The 14,295-nt window shown below is 53.2% G+C and overlaps 4 protein-coding genes and 2 non-coding genes across 6 annotated transcripts; 2 read left to right on the top strand and 4 right to left on the bottom strand.

The window, feature by feature from the left end:
• The first annotated feature begins 317 nt into the window (after positions 1-317).
• On the top strand, positions 318-974 carry BO80DRAFT_236443 (uncharacterized protein). The gene has a single exon (XM_025714513.1). The coding sequence runs from the start codon at positions 473-475 to the stop codon at positions 827-829; it is 357 nt and encodes a 118-aa protein (XP_025578747.1). The 5' UTR covers positions 318-472; the 3' UTR covers positions 830-974.
• Positions 975-1,601: 627 nt separating this feature from the next.
• BO80DRAFT_422267 (uncharacterized protein) lies at positions 1,602-2,729 on the bottom strand. The gene has a single exon (XM_025718783.1). The coding sequence runs from the start codon at positions 2,575-2,577 to the stop codon at positions 2,095-2,097; it is 483 nt and encodes a 160-aa protein (XP_025578746.1). The 5' UTR covers positions 2,578-2,729; the 3' UTR covers positions 1,602-2,094.
• A 5,425-nt stretch (positions 2,730-8,154) lies between these two features.
• BO80DRAFT_374816 (pepsin-like aspartic protease) lies at positions 8,155-9,942 on the bottom strand. Its single transcript, XM_025716611.1, has 3 exons — positions 9,254-9,942; positions 8,341-9,201; positions 8,155-8,284 (listed from the first exon to the last, which is right to left on the bottom strand). The coding sequence occupies exons 1-3, from the start codon at positions 9,596-9,598 to the stop codon at positions 8,213-8,215; spliced, it is 1,278 nt and encodes a 425-aa protein (XP_025578745.1). The 5' UTR covers positions 9,599-9,942; the 3' UTR covers positions 8,155-8,212.
• Positions 9,943-10,571: 629 nt separating this feature from the next.
• On the top strand, positions 10,572-10,652 carry BO80DRAFT_t66. The gene has a single exon. It is a non-coding gene; the product is annotated as a tRNA-Leu (tRNA).
• Positions 10,653-11,932: 1,280 nt separating this feature from the next.
• BO80DRAFT_t58 lies at positions 11,933-12,004 on the bottom strand. The gene has a single exon. It is a non-coding gene; the product is annotated as a tRNA-Ala (tRNA).
• Positions 12,005-12,176: 172 nt separating this feature from the next.
• Positions 12,177-13,756, bottom strand: BO80DRAFT_374814 (DUF914 domain membrane protein). Its single transcript, XM_025716610.1, has 2 exons — positions 13,368-13,756; positions 12,177-13,315 (listed from the first exon to the last, which is right to left on the bottom strand). The coding sequence occupies exons 1-2, from the start codon at positions 13,580-13,582 to the stop codon at positions 12,340-12,342; spliced, it is 1,191 nt and encodes a 396-aa protein (XP_025578744.1). The 5' UTR covers positions 13,583-13,756; the 3' UTR covers positions 12,177-12,339.
• Positions 13,757-14,295: the final 539 nt, after the last annotated feature.

Genomic DNA, 14,295 nt, shown 5'->3' with positions numbered 1-14,295 from the left:
GACAGGGATGCAAAGATATTTAGACGGCCGTTTGTCAGGGCTTCACAAGGCGTCCTCTTCGTTCGTCCGCGTGATCCCCAGAGACACATTTCGAATACTATTTCGTTTTCCGGTGCTACCTGTCCTTGCCATTCGAGATAGTCCAGGGATATTCATTGTATGATAAGGCGCCCTCCTCCATGCAGGGGTGTACCCGACGTCTAACAATACGACATATATCACCACTGCTGCCGTGACTGCCGCCACCCATAGACTTGCTTATGAATGGGTCTATCAGTCGAATTGTCTGAGAGCCGCTGTTCTTCATATGCGCTTGCACAATGTGTCTCAACGTTCTCGTACAAAATGAGTAACCCTGGTATATCATTCGTCGACGTCTGTTCTGGATGGCGGCAGCGATATCCGGACACCGACGAGGCTAGAGCTTCACGTTAGCCTAGACTAGATACGCAGAGAAGCCAGTGAACTTGCCATGAGGCCATACGAGCAGACACCCCTGAACTTCATCGATGACCTACTCCCGAGTTGGCCTCTGAACGTGCAGACGTCTACGGCCTGGTACCGCATCGGACGCTGGCAGCGCTTCTTCTGCAGAATCTTCTGGAAGTCCAAGCTGGCAGATGTGGAAGAGGCACGACTGGCCCGGGAGTCAGCCAAGACGCCCAATGAACTGCCCCTAAAAGCGGAGTTTTGGAGTATCTTTCCCCTCGCTTGCACGTATGCTGCTGCAAGACTGTATTTGATTGATGAGGCTTTTGTGGGGTTGAGAGCCCTGGATGCGAGCGCTTATCGCACGGTGGATTGGACGACGTTTCTTCCTCACCTGTAAAGATAAGAAGGGGGTTTGCTTTTGATGCATAACCGCCCATATTACTGTGTAGTGTTGGTGACTTCCGACCGACTGAGGATTCGGACTGCGCGACCGCTGGCGGATAGCGCGGAGGGATGCATGTTCCCTATCAATCAGCTCATGACACTTCATTCCCTTGGATGTTGACTTTCCATGTGTCTTTCTGATGAGCCTTTGCCATGCGTGTCGAAAATATTACTGGTAAAGTCAGACGCGTCATCACCCCAAAAACCTACATCTTCCTAAACAATGCATTGATACACATCGATTCAAAACCTGTTAATCCGATCGCAACGTGGTCCGGAAAGGCAGTCATCATTCTGACCGACAGTTGTCTCGGCTATGCAGACCAGGAGGGGTTTGCATGCATGCTGCAGCGGTGCCGGCATCGGTAGGAGCTCTCGGCCTATCGCATTCCCGCTGAATATCACGTAGCCGCTGCAAGAGAGCAGCACCTCAACAATAGCCCCGGAGCGAGTTCGTCGAGTTGTCGGCGCTAAATCGCCCACCAATGGGGCAGAAGATCGTCGGAGTTGCAGGGGGGGGGGGGGGGGATCGTACTAGTTGGAGGTGCAAAAACAAGCATTGGGCATGAAGATCCGGCCAGGCCAGTGAGCAGTGCGACCGTCTGCGCTTCGAATGGCGGGCGGTTACCTATTGGATCATTGGCTCGTTTCCGGGTGAATCACGTACATATGATTGGCTGATGTAGGGATGTCTGTGGACCTAAGAACTTGGAAATAAGCAATAATCACTGGAAAGGAGTAGATTTGAGACTGTGATCAATTCTCATAAAGAAGGCCCCAGGCCAAGATTCTAATCTATGAGGTCTAAACTCTAAATGGTATCGCTCTTGCAGAAACCCAGCACGCTAAATAACCTAGACAAAGGAAAATACAGGAGATAGAAACAGTCACATATCATCTTCCGAACATAATCGTCAAAGCCTGCTTCAAGGACACGATAGGAAGAGTGTGGAGGTAGTGGATGGTGGAATGGGGTCCCAGACGGCATCAGGTCAGACTCTCAATCGGAGGAGAGCGCGCTAGTCGCGAACGGACGGGCGGGAGGATAGGAGACTCTTGACGCAGTCTGGGACGTGGCCGAATTCCAAGAGGATGGGCGCGGGGACCCGGTATGGCGTGATTACCCCGAGGTTGGATCAGAAACCATTGGTAATTGGGATTGGTGACGAAACCGATGAGCAGTAGTAGTGAGGATGTGTTTAACCGAGAGAGACGAGATCAGGCAACAACAGTGACTCGGGACTGAGCCAAGTGCGCGCCGTTCCGGCGGGGAAAGATCTTCTCCAAGCACTTGCGGCCCTTGTCAAGCAGGCTCGACTTCTCGCTGGACTTGGGAGAGGGTGCCGTCACCCGTGGGGCAGGCGCGGCCTTGGAGCTGCGCGCCGATCGGCGAGGGGGCGGAGGGAGGATCTCATCATCGATGGTGTCCTCGTCGCTGTCGTCATCCATGGCCATGCCCATGGAGCGGATATGGACTCGGATGTCGCGCTTGACCATGGCCATGGACTTGGCGTGGATGTGGGCATGGCTGAGGCAGCGACGGAGATCGGGTTCTTTGGCACTGCTTTCCTGTTCATATTTCTCGCCGGAGAGCAGACTGAGACGGAGATGCAACGAGGTTCTTCCCAACGGAGAGGGTCGTCGGGTACGAGGAGCGGGAGAAGTCGATTTGGAGAAGCGGGAGGAGGAAGTATAGGACATTGTATGGATGGTGTGCGTGGTGGGGTTGCCTCTCTGCGGGAGCTTATGGAGGGCGGCTGCAGAATGCCTTCCCAGGATGGGAGAGGGCGAGAGCAAGAAGTCCGGAGAGAGCTAAAGAGAACTGGCTTGTTGGTGTCTAGCTGTCATATCTCCAGGTCAGTCGGGGCCCGGTCTATATACGATGGAGGGCAAAGCAAAGACCATGATAACCCAAGGTCATGGGATGCGCAGAACTTTGTTGGCGAACGCTCTAGAACCGGTCTGAAAAGCCAAATCGCCCGTCGGGGTGGATCGCCCGGTGGAGACCGGCTGGTCCAGCCCTGGATTCAGGCCGACAAACCGTCGGGCACAGCCCAATCGCGGGTCCCTCCTGACGAATTTACCTTTGCAGTTCCTGAGACGCGTCCGATGAGGTCCTCGCCGCCTCCCATTGGTCATCGAGAGGGTTCCTCTGGAAAATCGGACAATCAAAATAAATTAAATGGGTTGAGAAAATCCCAGACATTGAATAATCCTGGTGAGCGGCGACGTTCGAGAAGCTGGCGGAAGTCCGTGCACGGGCACGTGGGACTGATAAGCTCGCCGGTTTGGGAATTTGGATGATGTTTTGGATGAGGTTCTATTCTTGGGCGGTGGGGGGGATTTTCGGATTTCCAATGTGTCACCGTCTCACAGTCACACAGCCGTCTTCCCCTCTTCTCTTCCCACCAACCCCCCCCCCCCCCCCGGGGACTCGTACTCTCCCCCCCATCAGTTGTCCTCATCACCCCCTCAAAAAGTGGCTCGCTCGTCAAGGAGTGACACATCCATTCGTACCATTGCATGCTCCATGACGTGCTGGGCTCCTTGTACGTACACTGGTGGCGATCGTTCCAGCCATCACAGTGCTATCTGCAGATCCCGTCACTTCTGTGGCAAATGCGCTGACGCTCTTATCTTGCGTGATAAGACGCTAACGTGGTCGATCCAATGGACCAGGAACTCCCGCCAGAGGGCCCTGACAATCCCTGCTATCACTCCAAGGTCGAGGAAACGGTCACAGAAAGCGGTGGGAGTTGTAGTACCAATTACCAACCGGATGATGCAGCTTTCCATTTGGGCTGCTGGCGAGGACAACGTCAATGCGTCGCATCCCTGCTCTGCAGGGGCTCCACCGCCCATCACCTGGATGTCGGGATCCACGTCGCCAATAAGAGCTTGCCAATGTGATGATGGATTGACCCAAGCTACCCACTCTCTGCAGTGCTGCACATGATTCTGTCGCGACCAGAGGCCATAGCTCCTTGTCGGGCATTCATCGCTCTCTAAAAGCTATCGCCCATACTCCGTACACTACATACTATTACCATGCCAGTTTCAAGTTGACATCAACCTGGTCAAATCTTCCCCTCCCACGGGAAATGTTCATTTCATTTGGTGTCCCTTTGAGTTCCTAGTCTCGAATCCCGACAGCAGCAGAGTCTCATGGCAATGCGCCCGGACCATGGGCGAAAAAAAAGGGGCAAAAACTCAACCGGCGCACAACCAAATTGAAGTGGCTGGGCAACTACTACGTGAGAAGGGCGCAATAGTGAGTGGGATTCTCAAGGTTCTTTGTTTGCCATTTTCCCTTCTGGTCGCGACCCTGCCCCTCTCCCCTTTCCTTTGCCCCTCCCTCAACCTAGGGGGAAATAACCTCAAGGTTTCCGAGTCCACCAATCTTTTGAAGGGAGCTAATCTGGTTCAATTGCCATTGGGGTCTGCATAACTATCTTGCCACTGCTGCCCGCGGCGTGGTGCTTCCCACCCGGAGGCGTCGGGTAAGAAAACTTTATCGGACCGATTTGATGTTGTGTGTTTGCCATAAGCAGTGCGGCACAACCAGACCGACCACCGTACTCCGTAGGCATCGAGATGCGATTGACTGGTCTAGAATTTCCCTGTGATAAAGGCCTCCAGTCTACGGCGGTACCTGGAAAATTTCCCGCTCCTCTAATGGGCTTGGCCACCCCCACGTGCCGGGTCAACCGCACCGGACGAGGTCACCGTCCAGAATCAGGAAGACCCTTATCACACGAATGGAAGGATGACACGGTTGGGTCATTGACCGCCCCGATGAGGACGTCTTTCGTCAATAGAATTGGGGCCGACTCTTCCAGGCCCGGATGTGGGTTCGCCTGAGGACGGGGTCCCAACCCTATCCCCGAGAGCCTGGTCAAGCTGCGTAATCGACTCCGGTCGGCCACTGTTCCAGAACTGACTCTATCTTCTAGACCTGAGGATTGAAGTGGCCCTTCAGTCGGATTGGTCTTTACAGGCCGATCTCTCGATGCGCGACTCCAAGCATCATGATCAGTCGTGGATATCACCCGAGCGTTTACTCTTGCTGAAAGAGCCGAGTGTCAAAGAATAGTGGCCGTCCGTTATCTCTCCACTGACGGATCTACTTGGAAAGAGCTGTCACCAATCAGACAGGTCATTTTTGGGAATGCGAAACCGAACGCGACCGGATCATTCCCCGTGAGAGTGACTCACTCTCCTTCAGCGGTGGACACTCCTCTTGCAGTAGCTCGTCATCTCGGTGGGTAGAGACTCGATGGTCTGCTGGTATCTGCTCCTCGAACTGCATGGGTATCATTCGGACATGCAGGGACTTTTCTTTCCCAGTCGTTGTTTCTGTCCTTCGGATGATGAAATTCACCACCCCTTGGTGCTCTGCCCGGCCCCCTATACGAATTCCATCTCATCTTCGGATCCTATGTGTAAGCACGCACCGATTACTCCCATTGCGTGAGGGGGCGAATGGACCGGCGTCTGTCCTCCATTATTTTACGCGACAGGGCAGAACATTGCTGCTTGTCATGGTAGCTCACAAATCATGACCTCCCTAGGCCAGTTGGAGGCATTCTCGACCCAAGGCCGAATAGTCAAACTAGCAATCTCTATAGAGTATCAGGATAGACCCACGGCGGTCCAACAGTTTCAGTGGGTCCGCAAGGATTCCGAGGGCGAAATGAATTTTGAAGGTCCTGCCAGGATGGATTCATTTTGATTGTGCGTGGGATGGGGAGCAGTCGCAGGGCCGAAGCCGATGGCCGAACCCGCGACCGACCGACTAACGGCTCGGCAGCGCCCGTCCGTGGCGGCCGCAGAAACTTTCTCTGTCTCCCTTTCCCCACGTTTCATTTGCTCGGTCGCCAGCCCGACTCCGGATCCCAGGAGCAATCAGTGCCTGACGTCTCTGGACATTCCGCGAAAAGCGCGGACGTCGTAACAGCAGACGTGGCCTTCCCCTTGTCTCTCCCAGGTACAGAAACTTCCGTATAGTGCAACTTGAATCGCCGTTGCCCGGGACTAGATATTACACGATGCAGATGGACACGCTTATAGTCGCGGGAGAAAGGATTCTTTAGCGAAGTTACACGCCGAACAACATAAGAGAATGCCCTAGACAAGCGGTACTGTGAATCATTGTCTCCAGATCAAGGAACTCTGGACAGCTAAGGGATCCCCCCTGGTGATGCTGAACCAATACCCCATAAACCAACAGCTTTCCTCCTTTTTTTTCCAAGTCCCTAGGAAAGCCAGAATTCTTTTTCGGTTGATCGTAGCACTCACGATGGCTCTAATGCTTGCATCGATGCTCACGTCGATGTCTCTCGTGCCCTATTGGACGGACGTTATAGATCAACATCACATGCGATGTCTGATGCCACCGTATCTTACTTGATCTGCCAAGCGCTGAATCTCTCTAATTTGCCGTTTCACACCACCAAGTCAGAGCTTGCGACTCTCGGGTGTAAACTGTCACATCAGTACGATCGAGGATGTCCAGTTGATTCAAGCCCGGACGAATGTAATGATGCCAGACTACTCGGTAGATTTTCGAACTCTCGAAAATCGCAGATAGTTGGCCTTGAATGTGGAATATATTCTACCCTTTCCTATGCGAAAAAACGTGACTCGATGAAGTTCAGACATCTATCTACCGGCGCAATCAAAGGCCTGCCGCCCCCGGCTATTACATTCCCTCAGAAGGACATTGAGATACGGACTTCCAGGTCATCTATCAGCATTTTACCCTCGAAACCTTGTGAATACATACTACCGGCCCAGGTTGGGGACCGGGATATCCAGTCGGACTGCCCGCAATTTCTCGTCCGACCCCGACGCAAGGCATGCTGCCATAATGTGGATCAATTTCGGAAAGGCTTGGATTGGCAGAGACCAGGCATTTGCGACTCCCGAACGGCGCTGGATGGCCACATAGTTGTCTCCTGAGCTGATCGCTGTAGCTCAAGAGACAACTTTGTGGTGCTAATATCCGAACCCTTATTGTTTGAATGGTTCTCAGGAAGAAAAGTACCAGACGTCATGATAAGGCTATGCTGGGAAGTGGGAATAGATCAAGAACCATATTGAGAAAAACAAGAGCCGACTGAGTTGAGAGTGCAGTCCAGTGATGACGAGGGAGATATACTCGCCGGGGATTACAGTTACCCGATGAGCCATTATGAACGCCCGTCTGCTCGTCGGCCAGTCATCCCCAAATAGGCAGTCAGATTGCTGAACCTAAACACGGCGGCCTCCTCCTCTTCTCCGCCCTATTTCCGCACTAGCTCCCTCGTATGCCTCCCGACCCAGACTCTCTTAAACTATGCAATACCCTTACATGGACAGTACTTCTACGTTTTTTCTTAGGTCGAAAATAGTTCCTTGGTCCAACATACAGCCCATGACCCAAACGGCAGTTCACCCATTCCACATACCTGGAGTCGCTTCCCAACACTGACACAGATCCTACATAAGAACGATTAGGTTACAGTACTCCTCTATATTGGAGATGTAACCACTCCTGTCGAGCACATGATCTTGTGTTACCATGAGCCCTCATTGACCTGGATATCGATAGGCTTGCGGTTTCTCTCGTAGCTGTCTCCGATCTGTTCGCCTGCGTGTCTGTTCACAGTAACGGCGAGTTTGCAGCTGAGGATGAAGTCTTGCCTCAGGAGCTTGCGGGGAAACATTGGGTCTGGTCTACATAACCTGAAATTGCTACGGGCAGTCGAAACCAATGGCGTCTTGTGAATGTCTAGCGTCCTGGTGAGTGGTCAGTGCGTTACTGTCCGATGGAGGGGCTTACTGCAGCCACTGCACCCCCTGAAGGACTCGAGTAAATCTGGTAATTCCATCTGAAAGCATAGCTTCAGTTGAAGTTAGAGACAGTTCAGTTTGTATCTTTTACCAGGCCTCTGTTCTTTGATTATCATGTGATTCGGTCACGTTTCTTCCCCGTGACTTGGTTGTCTACGCAGCGGTTAGGCGTCCTACGAGTCAGATAGAAGATTTTATTAATGTCATCAGGTTCATCATTCTACGTTTGTCTGTGCTTGAAGACGAATGGGACTCTTTAGCAAAATGGAAATTATCTCGAACCGGATCGATCTGGGTGGGGGGGAGCTCCATCTTCGTCATCCAAAGTCTATCCAACATTTACACAGTCAAGTAGCTATTTTGGCTACAAGTGACTACATCTAAGAGCATAGCATAACAAGAATTCAAGAGTACGTTGATATCATATTGCAGCCCGAACTAATTGACACAGATAAACCCCAAAAGCACATAGTCACATAAGTCGTCATCATGGCAAGCCCACCTACTGCGCAAGGCTCTGGCGCAGCTCCTCTCGCTGCACGGCTCCAAACCGCAGGTTCCCAACATCAAAGACCTAGACAATTCAGTCAGTTGATGTTTATTTGCATCAGAGGAGGACCCTTGACTTACTGCATAGATGCTCTTCAGGAAGGTATCGCCCAGGATATCCATGTCCATGCTGCCACGGCTCTGGATTCCACCATACACGTATCCGGTCGTGGCCTCTGTGTACGCCAGATCCTCCTTCTGCACGACAAACTGCTTGTCTCCCACGGCAAATGAGACTACGGGCAGGTTGTCGCTTGACGTGGAGGATGGGTAGACCCAGCCCTGCACTTCCTGGTCATAGTACGCGCCCTCAATCGCACTATAGATGGCCTCGCAGGTCTCGTCGTCCACCAGCGCCAGGGTGGTGCCGGTGTCGGCGATCGCCGTGTTTCCAGACCGGTTGATGGTCTTGCCGTTCACCGTCGCCGAGGTCGAGTTGAACAGCCAGAAGCCCTGGCTGTTGTCGATGGGGGTGTAGTAGACCTCTTCGCCGGCCGCCGTGACAAGGTCCTGGTCAATGTACCCGAACGTGTAGAACGACTCCTCATCGGTGTCCCGCCAGGTGTCCAGCTTCGCTGTGAACAGCTCCGCGGACTTGGGAATGTCGTCCTGCAGAATCATGTTTTCGACCGGGGTCTTCACCGACTGGGGCTGAACGGTATTGATGTTGCTGAACGCAAGTCCGAGCAGCCCGTCACCCTCGCCCTGGGCAAACGCGGTCGACATCTTCTCTGCCAACTCGACGGCCTGGTTCTTGACAACCAGTCCACCAATGTTGACATCGTCGGTCCCAACGCTACCGGACGCAGAGGATCCGTCCCCGTACGAAATCTGCCATGATTCACCTTCCTGGTTCTTGAAGGTGCTGGATTCGGACGGGTTGAAAACTGCGTGAGTCTTGTTCTCCGACAAGATTGTCGACGGGAGCTTCGTCGACCAGACCTAACCACGTCTCAGTCATACCCGTTTCTATCTTGGGGATTACGGATGTTACCCAGAGATCAGCAGATCCCGTGTCAAAGTCCAACTTCAGGCTCTGCGCCGGCGTTCCAATCCCGACTGTTGCCAGGTACTCGGAGTCGTTCTGCACATCCTCTGCTGGGACTTCGCCCACCTCGCCGCTAGCCGAGGTCGTCTTCCGGATCACCTGGCGGATATGGGCCCGGCCACCGATGGGCTTATCGGTGTATGGCCGACCAGTCTGCTGAAGCGTGCTGCTGAGGGTGTAGGGACCGGGCTTGGTGGGCTTGAAACGGTACTTGCGCATCATATGCACATAGGACTTGGTCCCCGAACGTTTGAAATTCAGGTTGGGGATGAGCTTGATCTTGGTAGCCATGGTGGGCAAAGTGAAAGCTGTGAGTGTTCAATGGGTATGTGAGAAACCCGACGATGATCAGAGAAGAACCGACGGAAGACGAGGGTACAACACCGGCTTTTTATGACTGCCAGCTACCCCCGACTAGGAGACGTCATTCCTAATCTATCAGTCCCACTTGCGGCCCGGCAGACGACCATTTCAGCTGGGCCCTGGCACTCCTCAGCATTCAGGATCGTGAGCATGTCGGGTGATTGGCTTCAGCTGATCGCGAGATCGGCGCGATGACGCGAGAGGGCGGTCGCTCTCCAGGCCGGACTGCGATAAGCCCCACGAGACTGGTCTCCTCGGCTGGCCCGACCTGGATGCCGGCCGCCTGTCAAGTGGCGAGGTCGTACGACCTGTCAATGCCGGGGCCACGCTCAGCACGGATCACATCATTTCTCGTCTGCGTCGCTGCGGATCGGCGAGCTTGGCTGCACTCCCGATGCTTGGTCTCAGCCACTCTCACCTGCCCATTGGTTCGTCGATCCGTCCCTGCTGGCTTCTTATCAGCCGATTACGCAGTGGCCTATTTCTGTCGTCTGTAGTTTTACTATGTACACAGTAGCATCCTTTCAGCTCCGAAATCGTTGCCTCCCATCCTCCAGGCGGCCCGGCCCTAAGCGGGGTTGCCCCCCCGCGCTCCATTGCCGGAATGGTCCTGCAAGAAGCGACGGGTCTGACAATGAGCCATTTTGCCGCGTGTCTATACATCCAGACGGGTCTACCTCTCATAATGCCACTCCGGAGCCTGCAGGATAGTCGCAGATGACATCGTCTCTCCCGTAGATGCTTCCTAAATGCTCTTAAATAGCTCATACACTGATACCCGGGTAGACACCGAGCTCCTGTACACCGCACTTTCCGGCCTCCTGCAGCTGGCAACCCCCCATCCGCTCCACGATCTACGAATCCTAGCGAGGAGGAAAAGGCCTCCTTGCAAGGGAAACAAGGCAAGATGGCCGAGTGGTTAAGGCGATGGTCTTAAGATCCATTATCGTGAGATGCACGGGTTCGAACCCCGTTCTTGCCATTCTTTTTGCCCGATGGCCGCTATCGTCTGTGTATCATGTGATTCCCTCACGGCTTCCACAGCGACCACTCCCTCCCCTCCCCAGTCCTCTGGGATCATTCGGGTCGGATTCATCTATCAGAATCCATCACTTCCATCGGAAGTTCATCGCTAGGTAGATGTTGGAGCATCCCTACGACCTTGTCCTTTGTCATCCCTGTGTTGTTTCCTCGGTACATGTTTGAGTATACTCGAGGTGAGTTTGCAGTGTCTAGGAAGAATAATGTAACTCGGGTGTGGTATACGAAGAACTAATTACACATGAATCTTAGCTCTTCGAAGGAGTAGACTCAAGAGGCAGTAACACAATTACTACACCTTTTGGTGGGCCAAGAGATCCCATGGTGCAGAGCCTATTACCCCCATCACGCGCCATGCCGTTTTCAGAGCATTCACTCACACATGGAGTACCCCGGAATTTAGGGGAAAGGGAAATACCCCTCAAATAAAAGGGTAGCAATGCTACGGTGGGTGGCTTCCAATGGTCTCTGTCGGTCATCGTTGCGCCATAAGTCCCTTTAGTGGAGGGAGCATCGTTCATATCGTGGGATATGACCCCATCAAGGCCTGAAGCCGGGATACAGCTACTATCTATTTTAGGGAAGTCACTTTTCCCCAGCACCCCCCGCTGTCAGGTTGAAATAAGCACCAGCATCTTTCATGTGCCTTGCTCCTACATCCACCCCATTTACCATTGAGAATCGGAGAGGGATATGGGAAGCGTTCCACCGTTTCCCATCACCTTTGTTGTTATGCCGTGTGCGAGCTGAGAGGATCAGGGACCGGGTTCTTTTCAAGGCATCGAAAGGATTCTCTGTGACTGGATCATCGGATCAGAGCATCAAAAGTATTAATTCAGCCAAGGACCCATGGGACCACAGAATATATCCACGCCTATCTTATTCGTCAGTAATACTTTGGATCCGGTGACTTCGTTGGCTGAGTATGCCACTTATCCCATTCACTTGATTCAAGTATCAGGATGCTAGCCCCAGAATCAGCGATCTCTCATTATTCCGGTCGTATAACCATGGATATACAAAGGGAAGATCGCTTGACCTGCATGGTACAGCCACTTAATCACCGGACCGGGATCTAAGAATTTGAGTTCCCCCAGGAGTGAATCTACAGAACAACCTCCTATTCACACAATGGGATAAATAGACCAAGGAAAGAAAAAAAAAAAAAAGTGGCCGACCACCAGAGCAACAAAAGGAAAGAAGGGGTAAGGGGGGAAAAAATGGAGCTGCGGGGAATCGAACCCCGGACCTCTCCCATGCTAAGGGAATATTATACCACTAAACCACAGCCCCATTTGATGAAAGATGATACCCTATTTTGTACTATCAAGGAAGGGAAAATGTTCTGGCAAATTGATTGATAGCCAATTAATACATTCACTAGGCAAGGTATATAGGGGTTAGCTGTGGGATTGTCGGGTTATTGGCTTGTACATATCTTTTCTTTTACGCTGCAACCGCGAATCAGAAAATAAAATGTCGTATTAGGAACTATTCAGCTGCACAGCGTAAAACATTAATTGCACTGCAGCCGGTCTAGTATATAGTATTAAGATCTAAAGAAAAACTTTTGGTCCCGCACACATTACTCTCGTCCCACGTCGCATCATATCACGTCCATCCCACCCCTACACAATCGCATGCCCCGTTTGCTGCGCCCGACGACCAGTACCCACGCCATCCACACCGGCTTCCTGGTTATTTCCCAGCCACGGCTTGGCTGCCTCGCCCATCTCGCCCTCCATGACAAAGTACACCAGCAGCCCAATCACGATCAGCACAAATGCAATCGGATACAGGAATTGTACGGAGTAGTGGAACACCTGGATACCGATGATCAAGCCCCAGAAGTTCATCGTCAGCAGCGAGATGTTGAAGAACATGGCCGACGACACCCGCAGCATGATCGGGGCCAGTGTGTAGAAGATAAACAGCACGATGGTGTATCCAGCAATGTACCCACCGACCTTGCCGTTCCAGGTGGCGCCGTGGAAGGAGCTCCGATCGAAGATGGCGCACTGCACGCCGTTGATGAGCATGCCCCAGAAGCCCATCTGGCCGACGACCTCATACATCGGGCGCTTCGACACCATGAACTCCTCGAACAGGTTGCTGAAGGCGTAGATGGTGCAGGCCAAAAGGGCGAACAAGTCACCCTTCACCTGGTCCTCGGCAGGGTAATTGGCACCACGCAGGTAGTCCGAGGCAATGAGCATGCCCAGCCCACCGCAGGCCAGGAAGATGCCGATGTATTGGGTGATGTGGTAGCGAACGCGCAGAAAGATGAAGGAGATGATGGCGACGCAGATGATGGTCCAGAAACTGAACAGCTCGGCGCTCAGCAGCGAGGTGTAGCGATAGGCCAGCACCATGAAGTAGTTGCCCTCGACATCAAGGAAAGACAGGATGAAGTACTTCCAGCAGTCCCGGTACAGGACCCGGAACCATTTCTTGAAGCCGTACTTGTAGATGGTGATGCTCGTGTAGACCAGGTTCAGGAGGACGTAATTCCACAGAGTTTGAAAGGCCGGAATACTCGTTCCCGCGTTGGACAAGAGGGAGGAGAAGGTGGAGGAACTGATATCGGCCAGAGCAATGATTTGACTGATTCCTGATTAGCATCGTGCGCTTCTCCGCCCATGAAGGGCTCACTTACCCCAGGATCAGGACGATCCAGAAATCGCGGGTCTTCATATAGGCGAACAGCTTGGCCGCGCGACTCCGTTCCGGTTGCTGCTGCTGCTCTTGCGCCTGGCTGGCATTTTCTGGCGATTCCGTCACGGTATGGAGCTGCTCGTTCTTCTCGCCCTGGTACTGGGGCTGAGGCTGCACGTCGGCGACCGCCGACGACTTTTCATTCTCGGCTGACATGGCGGCGCAGCTGTAAGAGGCGGGGACGCAGAGGAAATTAGAATTAAGGGTATCAAATGGGAGCTTTTCGCCAGCAAATGTGAGCGCAAAGCTCCGAAGTCGCTCACTGCTAGGACCAAAGGGCGCAAAGAAGAAGAAAAAACGAGCAGGAGCCGGCCGCTGGGGTGAGGGGACTTTTAAAGCAGGACGAGGCCAGGCCGCGCCAAACTAACGGAGGAAAACCTCAGCGCGATATCGACTTATCGGAGTGGGCCGCCGCAGCGAATCGTAGCGCCGCTGACCATCTGCATCCCCGACCGGGCGGGGGCCAGATCGTCCCTCTCTTTACTCTCTAAATAATCTCTACCTCTCTACTCCGTATGGAGGTAAGCACCCACCGGCTGCTGCGCACGAACTGCTCCATCCAACCACCTGCTCGATCGCCAATGCTGGATGGGTGTGGGTGACAGAATCTTCGACTCCCTGGCAGTGGGGAGCTGCAGGCGGAAGCCGCCCGAAAACGTGCACGGCCTCGTCTGTCAACTTGGCGGCCATTTTTGCCCTTCGCGTGCCTTGTTGGTGGGCCCCCTGCCGTTGGAGCTACCACTGACTACGTACCAGAAATGCTCGTCTGGTGGGAAAATTTTTCGTTCCTTGTTGACGGTCTAATGACGGTCCACTGACAACCAGAAGAGAAGGATAGTGTCGCGCCGCCTAAGGCACTACCTACCAGT

Source organism: Aspergillus ibericus (genome assembly GCF_003184845.1).
Source record: "Aspergillus ibericus CBS 121593 unplaced genomic scaffold BO80scaffold_6, whole genome shotgun sequence".
NCBI lineage: Eukaryota > Fungi > Ascomycota > Eurotiomycetes > Eurotiales > Aspergillaceae > Aspergillus > Aspergillus ibericus.
The sequence above is the reverse complement of the archived record's forward strand: the minus strand, read 5'-3'. Positions and strand labels throughout refer to the sequence as shown.